The 21,453-nt window shown below is 33.2% G+C and overlaps 1 protein-coding gene across 1 annotated transcript in view; it reads right to left on the reverse strand.

The window, feature by feature from the left end:
* Positions 1-21,453, reverse strand: part of LOC145294113 (uncharacterized) — a 69,406-nt gene that overhangs the window by 23,186 nt on the left and 24,767 nt on the right. Inside the window, exons 8-14 of the mRNA XM_080141210.1 lie at positions 20,870-20,996; positions 16,926-17,046; positions 15,912-15,997; positions 12,244-12,368; positions 11,256-11,312; positions 10,185-10,352; positions 4,414-4,542 (exon numbers count right to left, since the gene is read on the reverse strand). Of these exons, the coding sequence (XP_079997336.1) occupies positions 4,414-4,542; positions 10,185-10,352; positions 11,256-11,312; positions 12,244-12,368; positions 15,912-15,997; positions 16,926-17,046; positions 20,870-20,996 (813 nt within the window). The remainder of the gene's footprint in view (positions 1-4,413; positions 4,543-10,184; positions 10,353-11,255; positions 11,313-12,243; positions 12,369-15,911; positions 15,998-16,925; positions 17,047-20,869; positions 20,997-21,453) is intronic.

Consider the following 21,453-nt stretch of genomic DNA (forward strand, 5'->3'; position numbering starts at 1 on the left):
CTTTATATGTTTTAGTTTGGTCACTTTTTCTTTTTTCCATATTTCACAGTATCTAGAGCCAGTGCCATGGTTTCCAAGGCAGTTGGCACATTTGAAATCTTTTCTGCAGTCAATGTGTGGACCGCTTTCCCCACATCTTCCATACACTGGTGACCATGTGCACCGATCTTGATGGTGTCCAACCTTCTGGCAGTTGAAGCATTGGAGTGGGTTTGGGATGTAGATTTGTACATTTATTTTCATATATCCAACTTTCACTTCTTTGGGTATGGTGTGGGAATCGAAAGTTAGTATGTATGTGTTGGTATTGATTTTCTCATTGTCTTTCTTGACTTGGACTCTACGAACATCTAACACATTCTGTTCCTGTAGGTTTGTCTTGATTTCCTCCAAAGGACAAAGTGAGAGTTCGCTACTTTTCACAACTCCTTTGCAGGTATTTAGGGTTGGATGAAGGTAGCATTTGATTTTAATGTTTTCAAATATTTTTAGTTTCAGTATTTTCTTGGTTTGATCTTCATTATTGGTCTCAATTAATAGGCTGCCATTAAATTGTTTTTTGATAGATTTGGGTTTTAAAGTTTTTAAACTTTTTTCAATTCTAAATGGGGACAACTGGCTCAAAGGAATTTCTTCCATTGATTCAATGATAATAAATGTTAAGGAATTTCTCAGTTTTCTTGGCTCTTCTTCAGAGCTGCTGATATCAGAGACATCAGAGTGTGTTCTTTTTTGGTAGTTGGGTGTTTTTTGTGGGAAATAAGCCACATTATGATTTTTTTTTTCATCATCTTTGTTCCCCACCCGCCTCGGAGCCCTATATGGGAAGTGCCTGGGGGGGAAGCCCATTCACCCAGCTACAACAGGGATATAAAGATGATATACTCGATTTACGTGATATCTTTAATGAGCACCTGTTTTCCTTTGATATTACTATGGGATACGTAGTAATTAAAAGGGTTTGCAGCCATGTCATAGATATTTCACTTCGTCGATTGACCCTTAGCCACCGCTTTCCACCATATATTAGGAAATAGTTCTTATTTGTGAGGGAGGGATAGGCATATTGTGTTAGTGATAGGTTTATGGGGTGGGCAATATATGGTGGGGCTTGACGTGACCAGCCGATTGATCGGACCGGGCCCTTTCGTCCGCCCGTCTAGCCTAGTAAGGGCCAAAGTGGTGTGTTGGGAAGTGGGGGTACTAAAACCTGACCTCCAAGTCTCTCAACAACCAGGATCCCATCCTAAAGGTATTACGGGTTGCTACCTATGGCTAACAGTCGCCCCCTTGTCCCCCCTCGCCAATCTTTCACGATAAACAACCGTCTAGCTGAAACTACTGTCAATAATTTTCCCCACTCTTTATCTGTGCCTTAATCAAAACGTAGATTCCATGAGCAAAGTCTCTTTCTTAGAACTGCATGCCAGTGGAACTCTCTGCCGCTTGCTTGTTTCCCATCTGACTACAACTTGGACGTCTTCAAGTCAAACATAAACAAACTCCTGATAAACCGCCCCCTTAAGTAAGACACTCTATCAAAACCCCCAATACTAATGATTACTACAATACTATCTCATTGATTACTGTACACGCAATAACCCTTATCCCTGAGTGGCCTTCGGGCTTTGATAAGTGGTGACCCCCATGTAAAAAAAATAGAATATATATATATATATATATATATATATATATATATATATATATATATATATATATATATAGATATTTTTTTTCTTTCGGCTTCTATTTAACCCATAGTTGGGACCCTAACAGATACTACCACTCTGGGTCAGAGTGGACCTGGGAGCAATGGCAATTAAAGGGTGGCTCCACACTCCCCAAAGCCCACAAACTGGGGCATCAGATATAGTTTAAGGTCATATCCAGGACCGGGGAGTAGGGAAGGAAAAAGGAGGGGGAGGGGAAGGGGCTGTTTTTATTTTTGTAGAACATAAGTTTTACAAAAGAGAATAGAAAACAAAAACAGAAATCGATGTAGGTGCATTTCGTCTCAGAAAGCCAATAGACAGCCTGATCTGGTAGCACCAAAAACCGTTTTGGTAGAGCCTTGAGCTCCCCACATTTTGGGCTTTTGGGGAAGCACACACGTATCATGCAGGCACTGAGATTTTCAAAATGTCAGAAAATATCAATCATTCTCTCTTTCTCTTTCTTTCATTTTCTTTCGTCATTGAAAGAGAGAATTAAATTGTATTGTTTTAGAATGTTGAGGCTTGAATTTCATGTGCAACTGACACCTAGCAGTTTTTGTACCACCCGTTAACACGTGTTGGGTCAGTTTAAATATGCTCTGCCAGTGTTAAAATAAAAGAATGTATTTTTTTTTGTTTATTATATGCAGCATTCAATATTCAAGTGTTAATTTTCAATAACAGAGAAGCAGTCCATTCTGTTTAATGCCAATGAAGGGTACTGCCTGTAGCCAGTTATAGCTGATGCCATATCGATCCCTTGATGTAAGGGGATGTGCCTATCATTTGATTGATCTAACACCCGGGGAGCTTGTTGCCATTCCCAGGGCAGAACAATCATTCAAGAAACAGCCACATGACAAACCAAGTAACTCTCTCTAGCAAACGATCAGATCACAAAAATAAAAGTTAATCAAATAAATATTAAAAAAAAACATTGTTTTTAAATATTTATCATCTGAGGCATTTTTTTCAAAAAAACTTTATTGGAGAAAAGTATATCAAATCTAATGGACATTTGGTATCCATCTGAAATCAACATGACTATTAATTCTATTAATTGCACTATTGTATTTCTATTTATCAATGGAGATTAGCCTGAAGCCGAAACTATACTATTAGTTCTTATAATTGAACGATCTTTTGATCCTCATTTCAGTTTATTATACTGTTCAGACCAATGGACTATTTTTCAATGTTTGACTTAAGGGTGAAGAGGTAGTGTAGTATCTGTTGTCATGATATCTTTCCAGGCATTAATCCCTCATTTATGTGTAGTTTAGCATATGTTCATTCGGCATGATATTATCTTCCTAGACTCGCAAAATTATGAACGGAAGGAGCATTTGCTAGTAATCTATATATCTATAATAGTGAGAATGTGTGTGAGGACACTTCTCAACCTATATACTCAATAAATTTCTGATCTACAGACTTGAAATTTGGTATATTTTGGTCTATAAGATATTCAGACATGTGGAAAACATTTAAACTGTTTTCATCCAAGAAAAAAAGGACTGCAGAGGGTTGAAAATTGAAAAATTGATACGTGGGAGTCATCGGATTTTTTCTGTTTGCTAACTGTTTCACAAATGCATATGCGTGAATAGTTCACATTACAGATTACTTATGTCAAGAATAAGTAATTTAAAAACACCTTTTAAAGATCGTGTCATGCTGGTGTAATGGTTATCATACTTGACTCCCTGTCTTTAGGTTTTGGTTTCGATTTCAGCTTGAGTTTTTTTTTGTTTTGTTTTTTTTTTACTTACAAGAAGTGAATGGTTTAGAAAAAAAAAATACGATAATACTTGCATGCACATGTCTCAGTTTCTGTATTAATTAAAATATAATATTTATACATATTTTCTGACCAAGCAACGCTATTCAACAACAAAAATGTTAGCATTATTTAATCTTGTAAAGGGAACATCATTCTAAAAATTTTTTTAAATGATTGAATTTTCAAATATCTTTTCTATATATATATTTTTTACTTTATTTGTAGATCCAAAGATCTTATAAATTCAATAACAAAATGCTAGCAAACGTTAAGGATCAGAGCAGAATATGAGAAAAATTCTGTATTTTATAAATGATTCTATGATTTTGGTATATACTAAAAGAATGATTTTGATTTAAAATCTAGTTAGTATTATGCATATAAATTTGAGAAAAGAATGCTTGAAATGAAATTTCGATTTAAAAAAAAAAAAAAAAGTACACTCTCTAAAGTAGCAGCAAACAGATAATGATTTATCTGGTACTCAATCACATATACACCGTAAAAGCATTTTCTAACTTCGAACTTAACAGCATCAAGTCTAAAAATGAATATATTCCTTTTTATTGACTTTATAAAACAATTCATTGAAATAACTTAATTTGCTGCCAAGAATGGTTGCACTATAGAAATGAATTATTTGCATGAGCTGATATGTCTCACCTCCCTGTCCAGGATGCTGCCTTGACTGGCATGGACGTCCATCATCACAGGGGCAGAGTTTGAATCATTTTTGTCCTGGGAAAATATTCCCCATTTTCCTCCAATAGATGAAGCAAAACACACGCATTCTTGTCTTGGGCCATGCACCATTAAATTTATAATAAAAAATAAAAATTTATCACAGAAGTTTGGCTAAAAGTTATCCTTGGCAGTTTTTTGACTCGTCCTCTAAAAATGATCAAAATGTCTAACCTGTTGAACAGATATAGATTCTAAGATTTCAGAATTGCCTACACCAAAGATGAGATGACCGTGGGGCTGAAGAAAGCCACAATATGAAGCTGTCAGTCTTCCGGGAATTTGCATGACTCCAGATAAATCCTGTAAAAAAAAAATTTAAAAATACTTAATCAACTAAATGAAGATATTTTTGCAACATTATAAGAGAAAGTTGTTCAATTTCTTCCTGCTGGTCCAAGTGGTAAGACAAAAATATGAAAAAAATATATTATCTAAAATCAAAATAATCCGATGAAAAAAGGAACAGGTAATTTTAACCACAGTTAACACCTTATACAGCCTAACATCACAAATGCATTTGAGAAGTTTTATTACCATACAAGCCGAAAGGCCCAACATAACATCGACAGAAGGTTGTTTGATACAACAGTAGCGTGTTCGAAATGATTGTTTCTGTTTAAAGCACAATTGCAACCATGATACTTACTTTTTCATTTAAAACTTAAATTCAAGCCAATATCACCGCACAAGCAGTAAGGCCAGCTATATAAAATTAACAGCAGGTTTTTTGATATGACAGGGGTGCGTTCAAAATGAATGTTTCTGTTTAAAGCACAATTGAAGCACTCATCATTCAATTCCGAGTAACGTCAGGTCTCCTTGCTAGTGAAGAAATAAATGGATGAAAACGATTCCATACAAATCAACAATATAAAATGAGCTATTGATAATTTTACAACTGAAAGAATTACTAAAGAAGATTTAGTTGTTTTTAGATGAGCTTATTTTGATTGCATCCTCCATTTTGAATTTTCCCTATTTTGTGAAGTCATCTGCTCAATACAAGGGCAGATAACCAAGGACAGATCAATGATATTTCAAATATTTATCGGCCAGGGAAATAACTTAGGGGTATAAAGAGTTATTTTTCATTAAACATTATTGTTTAGACGGACTTTTTTATGGACTAACACTGACACATAATAACACTTAATAGATACTCATGTCTAATGGTAAAGAATGTACTTAAAACTGCTAAAATAATCTGCAATAAAGCTAGAGAAATTTAGATTATTTCCAAAAAGGGGTTCTTACTTAAAATTCAACCTAAAAAGAAAAAAAAAATACAGAAAATACAAAATAAACTTAATGATGCATGTACTTGTCATGGAACACATCATATGCCAAAAATCATAAATTGATCAAGTTGCTTTATTCTTAACTAAGAATTTAAATTTTATGAGTATTAGAGAAATAGATTTATGTTACAATACCGACAAATTGCATTAATCGCATGATTTTCTTTATAAAAATAAAACTACTTGATTAATTTATGATTTTTGGAATATGATATTTCCATTATGTGATGGGTACATCATAAAGATTTTTCTATAGTTTGTTTTTTTAATTATATTGAATTCCAAATAAAACCACCAAAAGTATATAAATAAATATCTTTAAGCAAGAATAAACAAAAGGAAGTTCTCGTCCAGAACGCCCCTGATATTAAAAAAAATAAATAAATAAATAAAAATCTGTATGATCTACATAAATGTGAAAAAACAAAACTATCATATTCCAAAAATCACGTAAATTGATCAAGTACTTTATTTTTAAATCGGAAAATCAAATTTATAAGTAAGCAAAATGCAGTCGTCTTGTTCACCATTTTGAAAACAAAGGGAGATAACTCGATAATTTAAACACGAGATTTATGTTGTAATGCCTACAAATGCCCATTAATCATCTAAAAGTGATTTTCTTTATAAAAAATAAAACTAGTTCAATTTACATTATTTTTGGAATATGATATTTGTGTTTTGTCCCAGGTATATATACATCATACAAAGTTTTCTTTATTTTTGATTTTTAATATAAAGGTGTATTCTGGACAAGCACCCAAAAGGTATAGATTTAAGCCTTGAATTCAAACTAAAAGCACTTTTATTTTAGGACTTATATAAAAGGTGTATTATACAAAAGGTACATTAAAGAATATTAATAAAAAATCTACATTTAAAATAAAAAATGACCAAAACTATTTTGAAAAATTATATACATAAACATCATAAAACAGAAATAAGTAAAACATGTTTATCTATATAAATAAAACAGTGGATGTATGTGTGTGTGTAAATATTTAACCAATAAACCCTTAAACTACTGGTCACATAACACTGAAATTAATAGGAAATGGTAGGCATACACCAACGGTGGTTTATAACAAGTAAAATCTTTGTTTGGATGGATAAATAACACATACAAAAATATATCGGCAAGTTGAAATGCAGAATGTTCAGTTCAACTTGCCGATATATTTTTTCATTTCATTTCTTCAAATCTTTCTTACCTATCTCTCAATAGCTATAACGGTAGGGAACATGGCTGGAGTGCTAAATGTTTTGGTTTCGATTCTAGCTGATGGTAACTCAGTTATTTTTTTTTTTTTCACTTTTGAAATCACTAGGTAAATATATTAGGTACAATATAATATTCAATAAAGTTGACTCTGTAATATTAAATATGAAATCTGCATGAATTAAAATATATTTAAGTGTATTTTATGACCCAACAAAGCTAGGTACCTGCCACTAGTTTTCTAATAAATTAAAGACAATAAGAAGGTTTATATTTAGGACTTATATAAAAAGTTGGTGTTTGTTAAGATAGACTCGACAGATCGATTTTTTTATATCGTTTTAAGCAAAAAACAACAGTACTTACTCGAAAATATGTTTAAAAATTATGAAAATTAATCGAATAGAACAACTGCTATTGTGTTTTTATTAAACAAAAAAAATCTAACGCTAAATGTAAATGTCAGAAGTCATTACAGTGGCGAAAAAGGAGATAAATATGTCTCCTGTATTCGCAATCTTCAAGGTGTTTCCATCTAGGAAAATGCAATTTCCCCCCATCTTCCATAAAAATTACTTTTAACTATAAATAATTTTCTACTCTATGAATTCTCATAATTTTTGGATATATTACTATTTCCGACATGACAAGTAATGTTTTTTTTTGCTTAAAAAATCGATCTGTCGGCTATCTTAAGCACCAAAAAGTTTTGTGCTTTTTGAACGATATACACAGATGAAATATGCAGTTACAAAATAAATAGGAAAACTCTTGCGTATTAGACAAAATTATTTGTGCACACCAAAAATTACAGAAAATTATCAAGTAGAATTTTAATAAGATCAAATTATTTTAATATTTGTAGTCAATGAACTTTGAGAAATAAGACTGCAAATGTGCCTTCATATAAAAAGAAGGGAGATAATCTATGAAAACAGGTGATAATCTTTAAAGAAGGGAGAATCTACGACGTACTGGCTAAGAGACACAATGTGTATATCGACTAAAAACGTAATTTTATTTATTACTAAAATTCTACTTGCTAATTTTCTATAATTTTTTGGTGTAAATATCTATTCCTGGCTGCTACATATATAAAAAAAAATTTTCTTGTTAATTTATTTTGAACTGCCATTTTCACTTGTGCATGTCTTTCAAGAAGCACTGAATATTCAGCAATAATATCTAATCAAAACACTCTGATCTTTAGAGCACTGGTTCACAAACAGTGTGCTGAGGAATTATTACTGGTATAGCACAAACAGATAATAGCTAGAAGTCATTTAATTTTATTTTGTTTTATTTAATAAACACATTAAATTTCTTAATCATGATGATACTACTCAATTCCACCTCACCGACTTTCTGGAATCTAATTGTTTCTACACATTCTAATTGGTAATTATTTTTTTTATGGTGTATATTAATGGTGGGGTGATAAATTGGAATATCAAGAGTTTATCAAAGTATTCAGAATCAGCATTGGAGCTGAATAATTTAGACCCGATTTCGATATTAAGTCGATAGCAGATATTTAATACAGTACTTCTCCACTGTAATCGTTTCGTCCGGATTCAATAAACTGATGGAGGAGATCGGCCGCAGACCATCAAACAATTACCATAACCTCTTTTTTGGTGCAATTTTTTGCTTCAGGAAGTGTTGTGGAGTTTCTCCAGCATCCAACCACTGTGTCAAACATCGTCAGTTGTCGTAAAGGATCTACTTCTCATCACACGTCTCAATCCATCTGAGAAATGGGTTGTTTTTGTTGTGCAGAAGGTTGGTTGGTTGTTTTTGTTTCACGGCATATCAACCCTTTTCAGGTTATTTAATGCCGAATCTGGTGATTTTGAAGAAAATATTTTTAATAGAATATATTTGTTTTTGCAAGTCAGTTTCTATTTAACCCATAGTTGGGACCCTAACAGGTACTACCACTCTGAGTCAGAGTGGACCTGGGAGTAATGGCAATTAAAGGGTGGTTCCACACTCCCCAGAGCCCGCAAGCTGGGGCCTCACCATCGGATATAGTTTAAGGTCATATCCAGGACCTGTGCAGAAGGAGCGTAGAAAACCTCTGAAAACGAGAATTTTTTGGATTATCATTCAATTCATGTGGCACTCATTTATCCAACTTTTTTTTACTTCCCTATTTCCTTTAAATGGCAAACGACTTGAGTGGTCTACCTCGAGTTCAACAGCAACTTCTTGTGTGGTTTTGCGAGGATTGTCTTCAATTAAGGCTTTCAAATGTTCGTTATCAACCTCAGTCGGCTGGCCGTGATCATCATCTTCGAAACTCTCGTCACCATTATGAAATTTCTTGAACCACCATTGAACCACACGTTCGTTAGTGATTCCTGGGCCAAACACATCATTGATATCATGAGCTGTCTCAGCAGCTTTTCAGCCTAGTTTGAACCGGAACAAGAAAATTGTGCAGATTTGAATTTTGTCCATGCTGTCGAAAAGCTTGCAAAAGTATGAATGAAGAGATTAAGAACAGTAGCAAATAACGATTCGATAGAGCGAAAAATGCACTTCAAAATGATATATAACATGGCTATATATGTATCAATGAATTAATTCAGAAACAAATACAAAAGTAACATATATGAGAAAACGATATTGTTTTTGAACCAACCTAATATTTGGGACGATGCCTAGGAAAGATGAACAAGATGTTGGTTTATGTTACATTTAAACTTTTGTATATCAGTACAGTCAGGGACTCAGGTAGTAGGAAGGGAATTCCAAGGTCTAGCTGTTTGAGGAAAGAAACTATTAGAATAGAAAACTTTCTGGCATTTGAGGACCTTAACAATGAAGGGGTGTGATTTTGCTGCTAAGCAGGTTTGTCGAGGATATGTATGTCAAGGGGGTATAAGTGCAACAAGTTCATCAGAACACACTTCATCAAAATACTTGTAAAACAGGCACAGAGATGCAACATTAAAGTGATGGGACAGGGGTTGGAGTTTAGTTGACAAAGTGGGATCTATTAGATTGAAAACTCTAAATTAACAAATATTTGTCCCATTCCTCATCATTCAATTGTTTGTTTAAGTAAAAAACAGTCAAGTAATAAATATCCACTCCCACAAGACTCACAAATTAACCGTCACAATTGATATTTCAATAAGATTCCTCTATTAATCTGCATATAGGTGTAGAACATAAAATAATCTATAAGACAGGCATGATGAATTTACTAAATCAAATTCAATCACAGGTTCAAGTGTATAGATAAATGTTCTAATCCTAGCCATCCACAAATTAATTTATTTTATTTCTTTACTTATTCTTGCTTAATTGATATACACTAAACTCTTCAACAGAACTAATATTTTGAAGATCAATTTTTTTTTAGCCAAAGGAACCCCACCCCCCCAAAAAAAACAACAAAATAGTTATAGACTTACAATATGATTATAACTTTTCAAGAACTGCGTTCCAGTAGGATCCTGCCCAACTGCTGAAACAAAGCTGGTAGGTACACCCAGTTTACCCAAGCAGTTGGCGATATTGAAGCCAACACCACCAAAGGATTGGCTGCAACTTCCAGGTATCATTCGACCATCGGTTTCGAGCTGAAATACATAAATTCAAACAATATTCAATTAAAAACTATTAAAGGATTTCTGGAATATTTGTTTAAAACAAATTAATGTTTGCTTTATTTACATATTTTGTTGAAATCAAATATTACATTGTAAAGGGTGGTGGTGGTGGAGTCTGAGAGATAGAAAGCTGTGATTGGTCAAACAAGATCACATGTCAAGTTAGGAGTTTAACAACTAGTGGCACTAGATAAATAGACATGCACACACACAAGCATAATTTCCACAATCAAATAACACTGCAGTCTGTGCAGATCATGAGAGCCACAGACCAGAAGCTCTAATTTTGACTTTTGTTCTCATTGTAGAACATATTCAAACTCAGGATTCAAAACCCGAGTGCCTTGCATGTAAGGCAAGTACCCTGCCACCTGAGACACCATGTGGGCCTTCAGCCTGGATTCTTAGTAGTTGGATAACTACAACCCTTGTTGAAATGAAGTAAGTACATTACGTAGTCGGAATTTGTTGCAGTTGCTTTGTCTGTTTTAGTCAATGGACTTTCTTGTATATGCTGTGGTGGCCTAGGTGGTAGTGTACTCGCCTCGCATTCAAGTCACGCGGGTTTTAATTCTCAAGTTTAGATATATTCTACTGATGATCCAAATGAGAAAAACATGTGCCTTGGATTTCCAATCTGTGATTTTCATGGTTTGTGTAAGCTGCGGCATTGTTTGATTGTGGGAATAATTATATCATTCCACACTCAAAAATCTAATATACATCAAAAGGGCGGGCAACTACAAGAAAGAAGCTTTGTTCATGGAATCTACATTCAGATTTAGGTACAGATAGTAGGGGGAATTGATTGTAGCTAGACGAGTGCTTTTTGTGAATATTTATTTTTATTTTTCTGTCATAGTCAATACTTACCTTGTATTCATCTTCTAGTCTCACATAAAAGTCATGAAGAGCACCACCAATTACAACCTATTAAAGAAAATGGAGAGAAAAACTTTAGAATTGTACTAAAACATTCTTTATCTAATATATAAAGTAAAGTCAGCAAAAATATCTGACCTTCAAGCTAAGATCCAAGTGTAGTATCTTATACTGCACTTAAGTTAATTTTTTCTTAGTCAATGTAAGGGAAACCTTTCTATCTTGAGGTAATGTGTATTTTTGCAACTGCCAGAGTGCCCCTTTTTTGGGGAGCTGTTTTTTCCCCTTACATTAAAAAGAACCTTGTGTCACACTTTGCCCTCGTGAGGAAGCAAATAATGCTGTAGAAATAAGTTATACAAAACTCCAAATAAACCAAAATAAAATTGTACCAATCAAGAAAGTTTAAAAGTAACAAATAATTAAAACTTTGGAGTCAAGCGAAAATTGGTCACATCTTTGAAATTTACATAAATTTAATTTTAAAAATTTAGAAAACCAAATAACGATATATAATTTTTTTATTAAATGATTAAAATCATTTCTTTTCAGAAACTTTCGTTGTAAAAACAACATAAGCTTTTTTTTTGTTTTTTATTTTAATGTTACTAAAGTCTGAATTGATGCGTACTTGTATTATTTGGTTTTCTAAATTTTCAAATTAAACTGAATGTTTTCAAGTTCTCTATTAATAATTCACACTAACCATGCAAATACACATCAATCCAGACTTTACATCAGACGTGTATATTTCTTTCTCCACGTGAGGTTGATCTCAGGTTAATACCATCACTATCAACAACAAAATGAAGAAAAAAAAAAAACTATATTGTTTTTACAATGAAAGTGTCAGAAAGAAAACTGATTTAATCATTTAATAAAAATTTATACAACATTACTTGGTTTTTATAAGTTTTATAATAAAACTAGTTAGTGTTTCTAGTTTATTTAATTCCGTAAAGATTTAAAAATTACTTACAACTTTCTCTTTAATTTCACTGTTAAGCACGGTATGAGTTGTTTCCCTTGTCTGTTGTTGCAGGTTACTGAGTTCAAGTGCAATCTGACTGCCAACGTTTGCATTGTTTAGAATCAAAGCAATATCAAAGGAAAAATAGAGTCAAGGAAATAAAAAAAAAAAAAAATTGACACAGGAAAATTGAATGGGTCAGTCTATTAGCAGTTGTATATTTTTAGACATTGCGGTTAAATTTTTAACCAAAAAAATATTCTATTTGTGTAGTTCTGAATATTTGAGAGGATGGCTGATTGTTTGTACTTGTTTTGATCAGATTATTGTTCTCATCTTGAGTGTCATTTGTACGACATTTTGGTTGGTGTAGCCTTCAACCATTGTCAGACATGGTGGTCACCATCTTGGGAAAGAAAGGAGAAAAATCTTGGGAAAGAAAGGAGAAAAGTTACTGGCTCTGTAGAAACCACAGCAAAAACAAACAACTCCAAGAATATGAAACCATATACAGAGCCAGTAACTTTTCACCTTTCTTTTCCAAGATGGCGACCAACATACCTGACAAAGGTCAAAGGCTACATTGACCGAAATGTTGGACAAATAACGCTCAAGATGAGAATAATAGTCCGATCAAAACAAATAATATAAGCTATTCATATAGTTGTCTTTATTTTTGTCCATACGCTTATATACGCGTTGCATGTTTTTTTGCCTCTTTCTGTTTCTGATCGCCTTTTTGTGGATCACGTGCTTCATCATGCTTTGTAACTTAGGTGGGTTTGGGGCTCTTCATTGAACAATAAGCCCGAGAGCAGCAATCTATTGAAACCTGAACCGTAAAATCATATTTTTGGCTAACCGTCTTGACATTTTCTCCAGCCATAAAGTGGGGCTGGAGGGATTACTTTCTTGATTAGCTCTAATTCAGATCACCACAGAATGTATCAGAGCTTTCTGCATAACATACCAGGGAAATTTTTTTTTTTTTTTTTTTTTTTTACAAGGAAGTCACCTCACTACTTATGAAACCTTGAACATCACTCAAGGATAAGAATTAGTGAATGTAAGATGGTAGTTTAGTAATCGTTTATAGTTTAAATATGGTAGAATTTGATTATTTAAGGGGGCGGTTCAACAAAAACTTATTTACATTGAACTTGAACGCTACCATATTGTAGTTGGTCGGTAAGCAAGCCAGCAGAACAATGTTCCTCAGGTGGGAAGTTCTAAGAAAGTTTTTTCATGGAATCTGCATTTAAATTTAGTCACAAAGAGAATGGAGGAAATTCTTGATAGTGCTAAACAAATGTTTTTTGTGAAAGTTAAGCAAAATGGGGTACTATGGATTGGATTTCAAATGAGCACTTGCCATGAAAATAACAAGAGCAAATACAGGCTTGCAAAATCTCTTCTGTTGAAAAGAGTCTGCAAGGAAGAGAAAAAGATATCACCTAGTAGGTTTCAAAGTTGGTTTTGAACTCTGTCAAGGCAGAATAGGTGAACTGAGCAGCTCTTCCGCAGATGTCACGACAGTACTCCATCCTATGATGTACTTGGCTCTTATACAATACAGGATTGCATCAGCAGTGAGTTATCTACTGGAGTGGTAGAAGGATCCAACCATTTTTCCGGCAATCTTGGCAAAAGATTTGATTTATTTGTTCCATTGTTCCATTTCTGATCAGAAATGAAGATCAGTCTAAGAAACTTGTCAAAATATGGTACTTCCAAGATGAGAGCCATTCATTTCAATTGGAACCAAATGAGGGTAAAAACATTGATGATAGAAGAGAGGAGCTTGGTTTTAGATGTGTTAAAATTAACCAGTCACCTTTTACTCCAGTGCACCAATGTGCTAAAAACCAGAAGAGAGAGAATAAGAAAGATCTTGGTCGTTTCTAACTTTTGAAGTGTTGCTGTAGATGTTAGTGTCATCTGCATAAATGTCTACGAATAATCTAAGAATGTGATTTGGGAGATCATTGATGAAGATTAGGAAAGGAGTTGGTCCAGGATGGAACCCTGAGGGACGCCAGTATTGATGAGTTAATTTCTGCCCATTGACAACTATTCTTATAAATCTACCAGAAAGAAAGGATCTAAAAATTAAGGACATTTCTGGCAATTCCATAGCTGAAAATCTTATGAAGTAGACCTTTATGCCATACCCTATCAAAAGCCTTTGATATGTCAAGAGATTTACTCATCCACTGTGATATTACAGTCCTGCTTTTCTGAATTGAAATAAAAACACTGAATATCGCTAAAAATCGCAGATCTTGCATTTCTGATATAGTTATAAATGGGTGGTCAAAGGACATTTGTAATGAGCGTTATTAAATTAAAAAAAAGGCTAGTTTTTTTATTATGAAAACTTTAGATTCAATCATTTTTTTCCAATAAAGGTCTGAAAGGTTGGTTGGTTGTTTTTGTTTTACAGCATATCAACCTTTTTCAAGTTATTTAATGCCGAATCTAGTTATTTTGAGGAACGATTTTTAATGGAGTATATTTTTTTTAAAGTCAGATTCTATTTAACCCATAGTTGGGACCCTAACAGGTACTACCACTCCCGGTCAGAGTGGACCTGGGAGCAATGGCAATTAAAGGGTGGCTCCACACTCCCCAAGGCCCGCAAGGTGGGGCCTCGCCATTGGATATAGTTTTAGGTCATATCCAGGACCGTTGTATAAAGGGTTCTTTTTAAATTTTTTTATAAAGGCCAATTTTTTTAAGATATGAGAGTATGGTGTGGGGATTGTTTTTATCAAATAACTCTTAATATTGTTTTCTTTGTAGAATCGATTTATTAGTTACAAAATCAGTACATTTAATTAATATGTGTTTGATTGTGAGTGGTGTTTGACAAGGTATACAGATGGGTTGGCTTTCTTTTTTTAGGAGATATGAGTGGGTTAAGTGAGTATGGCCTATTTTTATTCTTGTTAGTTTGACTTCTTTTCTGTTTAATTTCGTGTTTTGTTCTTGTTTTTTGATTTTTGGCAGGATTTCGTGAAGTTTATTGTTAGGGCGTTCATTCCAGTAGGTTTGCCATTTCTCTGTTGTATATGTTGTAAAGGTCTGAAAGGAAATATGTAGTTGAAGAATGATGCTTTTCATATAAAGTACCTTGAAGAGCATAACATTGAACTTTTCTCAGTGAAAAGATATCTCCCATAGCTGGAAAAAAAAAAGTAAAAAAAAAAGATGAAAAATAAAAATTATTTCAGATTTAATATTTTTCAAGTAAGAATATTAATTTTTTTTTTTTTTTTTTGCAGACTGTTATCCTCATCTTCGTAGTTGTTGTTTCATCACGTTTTGGCCAACTAATCCTGTGGCCTTCTTCAGGTGATTAACCACGACGGATAGGAGTGCAGAGTCTCTTAACTGTATCACCAGTAATTACTGTCTTCCATAGTTGTTGTCTCACCATGTTTTGACCAACTTATCCTCTGGCCTGCTTTGTCTGAAGATAGCAGTTTCAATCCTACCCAAAAGACAGAGGATAAGTTAGCTGAAATGTGGTGAAACAACAACAATTATGAAGATGAGAGATGAGGATAACAGTCCACAAAATTGAATACACAAATTATAAAACCTCTTTTCCAAAGATTCAAAAATAAAATTAAAACAATAAAAAAGAATGTCCTAGAATACGAAATAAAGGATACTTGACTCCAAAGAAACCCCTTTGGTTAATTCTGCCACACGCTGTAATATAAATGGGGTGATATCCTTCCCGCGAATGCTTTGATCTCTGAAAAACATATCCATATTTAAATGATTGAACAGTAAAAACAGCAAAACATTCTTCATATTTTTAATGGCTTATAGAGATATATAGACATGACCACAAACATTAACCCTTCGTGGGTTGAACCAACTTCATTTAAAAGAGGAAGTGTCTAGGAAATGTCAAATTTACAAGCGATTCCCAGTTGCATTTATTATACACACACACACATATATATAGTGTAGTCTAATAATTCTCCAAGTTCCAAATATCAAGTTTTCTCAGTTGGTCATTTATTACTTTTCAAAATGTATCCATTACAATATTGTTTCGTATTGCTATTAACAAGTCTGCAAAATTATGTTATTGCTGCAGATTTAGTCATGTACTCTTCATATGTTTACCTTAAAAAACTTATAAAAACACCATTTGGGACAACTTCTGCCGTTTCTTCTCAGTTTCATTTAAAAAAAAAAAAAAAAAATCCAACTTTTTGAAAATTGTATGTCAATTTTATTTTAATATTTATCCATACAAAGTTAGATATGCATATGTTTTTATATATTTCTATGTATAGGATTTATTCCTAAACTAATTAACTGATAATTATTAATTTTAGAACACAGCTGCTAGGCGTAAAAGATCCAAATGTGGGTTATATTTACTTTAATTTAATTTCATGTAAAGGAAGTAAAAAAAAAAAAAAAAAAAAAAAAAAGAGAAGGGTGGAAGCGCTTCATAAAAATTCAAATATTTTTGCCTTTTGTGAAATTTTAATAGATATGAGACAACAATTAATGACTATTCTTCAAATTTCAATTTCTTCAGAGCATTTTAAAACATATTTTAGATAAATTGAAATATTTCAGATTTGCATAAAATTTGATCCATTTCTTGAATTTTAATTTAGTAATGAGTCTTGTAGAATTATTGTGCATTTCTTTATACATACTCTGCTTCAGCAACTGCCATCTTAATGGCAGTCTCAATCGTCTTGCCAAGGGAGGCAAATCTGTCAGATAAAGGAACGCCGATGAGAACTCCACTTTCAAGTGCTAGCTTATGATGAGCCGCTGCAAAAGTAAAAGAATACAAGAACACATTGGTGCTTGTTTACATTGGTGATCTTTCAAACAACGCATTTCAGGTGAAAACATTACATACTTACATGTCATGACGAAATTAGCATAAATTCCAAAATTTAATCCTGTAGTGATGTGCTAGAAGCCTTTTAAATAGAAAAAGTCAGCCATAATTATGTTCCCAAATAGTATGTTTAAAGATGGTAGACCCATACTTTTAGTCAAAAGTTATCTCCCTTGTTTGTCAAACTAAATGGCTTGCACATCTCTTCCATGATAAAACTCAAATTTTATTTTTTATTTTTTTTTTCTATTGGATAATTTTTCGTAATTATTTAAAATTTATACTTGTTTCACTATGACACATAAGATAGCAATGTTTTCACCTGAAATGCGTTGGTTTAAAATATCACCGATGTAAACAAGTACCAAAATATTTACAAGACTTAAAAAATGTAGCAAGAGTTTGCTGATCCAACTCACACAAAGAAAACAAGGCTTACTATTCCTTCTCAACTGGTTATTTTCTAATGACAGGATAAAACGTAGCAGAAGCATCGTTATTTTCATGGAAAGTGTTCAACTGAGCTTCAGTCTATGGTCCCCCCCCCTCGCCAAACTTTCACAAGAAACACTCGTCAAGCTGAAAAAACTATCAATAATTCCCCCCCCCCCCCCCACTCGTTATCTATGCCTAATCCTAAACGTAGATTCCATGAACAAAGCTTTCTTAGAACTGCATGCCTGTGGAATTATCTTCCGTTTTCCTGCTTTCCAGCTGGCTGGGAATATGCTTGTCTTCAAGTCTAACGTAAACAAGTTGTTGATGAGCCGTTCCACTTAAGTTAAAAAGTTTACCGAATCTCCATTACTAACGGTTACTATATTGTCCAATTTCTACTGTACACTCTTTAACCCTTATCCTCGAGTGGCTTCTTGGCCTTGATAAGTGGTGATGCCTATGTAAAAAAAAAAAAAGCATGGATCTCCTCAATCGCGCGACGCTTGACAGGCCAAGGAAAATTTCGAAGCAAGTGATTAGACAACACTGCATAGAAGAGTGAAATTTGGAGACAGCTGACCCATGAGAATGAGAGTAAACTTGCATAACAGTAGAAAATGTCCAACCATTAAATGTCATCCATTAAATGTCATCCATTAAATTGAAGCAAGATGAGACAGGGAATTTGTTTGTTTCTTTTTCTGTTTTGTTTTAACCACTACTTACCACAGCAAAACGTAATTCATAGGTAATGGTTAATGAGATGGAATGAAAATTGATGTTAAATGAGTTGAAGAAGAAAAAAATGGCAACTTATCTGCAGACGATAAAGACACACAAATTTTAAGTAGTAGTAGCATCATATGGGTTAGATCTCTATACCACTACTTTTTAACCAGTCTGAGAAATTGTCTTCAGATAGATGGGCTGTCGCATAGTCTCCTTCCAATTTGGTGACTGGACAGTGTAGGATCAGGTTCTCTTCCTTGCATTTTGGACAGATTGGGGAGCCTATTCGTCTCCACCTGTGTTTGTTTACTGCAAGTCCTCCTGCAGTGTCTTGTTCTGATCTGGTTTGCAGCTACCCACTAATTTCTACTATTTGTAGTAAAACCTGGGAGGCACAAATTTGGGTTTTCAATGATGTCCCCCCCTCCTTTGGGAGTATTGTTTCTCCATTCTTCCTTCCATGTTTCAACTAGGTCAAAATTTTTGATTTTTAAGTTGTAGAAGGGTTTTCGGGACTTGAGTCTGGAAGTACCTGTGGCATCTTTTAAAATTTGTTGGATTGGTTAGTTCCTGGTGTCCTCCTTGACATTTTAAATCCATTTTTGAGTTGCTTCTTCCCTCCTTATGTGGGGTGGTGTGATTGTGCTTGCTACTGTTAGCCATTATGTTGATGTTGGCTTCAGACATCCTGAGGTAATACGTGTGGTTTCTAAGTTTAAGTTAATTTTTCTAAATAACAAAAGTGCTTCTTCCACTCACAAATATATGAATATCTTTCATCAAAGTTTAGCTTAGTTTTATTTAAACTTAAGAGATAATGAATAAGAATTTGTATTTATTGTTAGACTAACATCCTCATCTTGGAAGATTTATAGGAGAACAACCTGAGTAGGGAAGCAAGATACATGTTGACATTATTTAAATTTATACATGTTGACATTATTTAAACTTATACATGTTGACATTATTTAAACTTATACATGTTGACATTATTTAAACTTATACATGTTGACATTATTTAAACTTATACATGTTGACATTATTTAAACTTATACATGTTGACATTATTTAAACTTATACACGTTGACATTATTTAAACTTATACATGTTGACATTATTTAAACTTATACATGTTGACATTATTTAAACTTATACATGTTGACATTATTTAAATTTATACATGTTCACATTATTTAAATTTATACATGTTGAGTAAATAGAACAGGAAGAAAATACCAAAGTCAAGCAGTCAGGGGAAAGAAGCTACTAAAGTAGAAAATCTTCCATCATTTATAGCGTTCTACAATGAAGGGATGGGATTTTGCTGCTAGCTCGATGAGTCAGATATTTACATTAAGGGGATACAAATACAATAAGTTCATTCAAACATTTCGAAGTACTAGTAAAAACAAGCACAAGGATGCAACACTGCAGTGAAGTGGCAAGGCTGGAGCTTAGCAGACAGTGCGAAACCCAATCGTCCTTATTTAAAATTATACTTACTTAAAAAAAAAATATACAGAAAAATCTTTATGATGTATGTATTCGTCATGGAAAGAAAGTCATATTCCAAAAAAAAAAAAAATCACGTAAATTTATCAAATAGTTTTTTTTATTGACAAAAATCAAATTTTACAATTTTTAACGATTAAGTATTTTTAGCAGCAATCACTAATCTCTTATGGAGAAATAGGTAAATCTCATTGGTCAAATAGAGTTATTCGCTCTTGAATTTTAATGCATCCGAAACAAATATGGCACGTACCGCCTGTCTCATCTGGTTGACCATAAAATTTGATTTTCTTAGATAAAAAAAACAAACCTACTTGATCAATTTACATGATTTTTGGAGTATGACATTCATTCTGTGATGGGTACATATATCATAAAGGTTTTTCTGTACTTTTGTTTTTGTTAATTAGGGTCTGTCTCTCTGTAACAATTTATCGCTCACGTATATATAATCATGTTTGTTGTACTTCAACAAAGATGTGAGCTGCTAAATATATACACTCTAGCTTGTTCCAGCCATCTGACAATCAAACACAGAGACAGTTGCATAGCTAAACTGTTTTTTATTTAATTATTATTTTGCCTGCGGTCGTTGCAAGCAAGGGTGAAAGGTGAAGTTGGGGTTGGTGAACTAACAACATAATGATAGTGTGTCTCCCTGTCAAACCTCCTCTCTTTGTCAAACCTCCTGCTTTTATTGACAAATTCTTTCTTTGTTCAAGGTCAATAAATGTGTATAAGTTCTGACATGATATTTTCTTTGTTTTCTGCTAACTTGGAATTTGTGTGCGTGTGTGTGTGTGTGTGTGTGTGTGTGTACAATCTCCAAGTTCCTTTATCCAACACAACCTATTATATTAGAAATTCTTTTTTGCACTCTGTTCAAGAGGGGGTGGGTGGAGTTAGTGATTGGTGCAACTGTTGAGATCTGTATGCACAATTGAATGGTAACCTTTTGCCATATGCCATGCATGTGTTTATTTGTGAATTTTCTTATTTTGATTAACTTGTTTGTTTTGCGATGTTAAAGCAAAACATTTTTTTTTTCTAACAAAAACATTATTTCTATACCAATGAGTTGAGCAGCTTCCAGGGGGTCCTTCACATTCATTGGTGCATGGAAACCACTTTTGGGAGTGAAAAATGCTGGGAAGTCTGTGGTTGGTCCAAATGATGCTACACAAACTCCTTGGGTTTCCTGAAAAGAGAGGACATTAGTCAATTTATGTGATTTTTGGAATATGATATTTTTGTTACAGGTATGTACATCATACAGACTTTTCTTTATTTTTTTTCATATGGAGAGGAATTCTGGACAAGAACCCCGATTTTATATCATCTTCAATATAATTAGTGCTTCCATATTATACAAATGAAAAAATATTGAATTTCAAGTGAAACAAATAGTACCTATGTAATTATCAGGTTTCAAATAGTAACATATTCAAAAATTATGAAAAATAAGATAGAAAAACAATTATTCATGAAAAAAGATATATGTGAAATGAAACAAAATCACCATATTACGCTTAGTAAAAAAGAGAGGTTGACAGGGGAGATAATTAAGTCCTCTTGCTTACATCACGTGGCAAACGTAATTGAAAATGTTGGACAAAATTTATTCCCTGTATAAACTTTATAAAAAACAGTTTTTA

This window comes from Euprymna scolopes, chromosome 15 (assembly GCF_053919585.1).
Source record: "Euprymna scolopes isolate OS-2025 chromosome 15, ASM5391958v1, whole genome shotgun sequence".
Taxonomy (NCBI): domain Eukaryota; kingdom Metazoa; phylum Mollusca; class Cephalopoda; order Sepiida; family Sepiolidae; genus Euprymna; species Euprymna scolopes.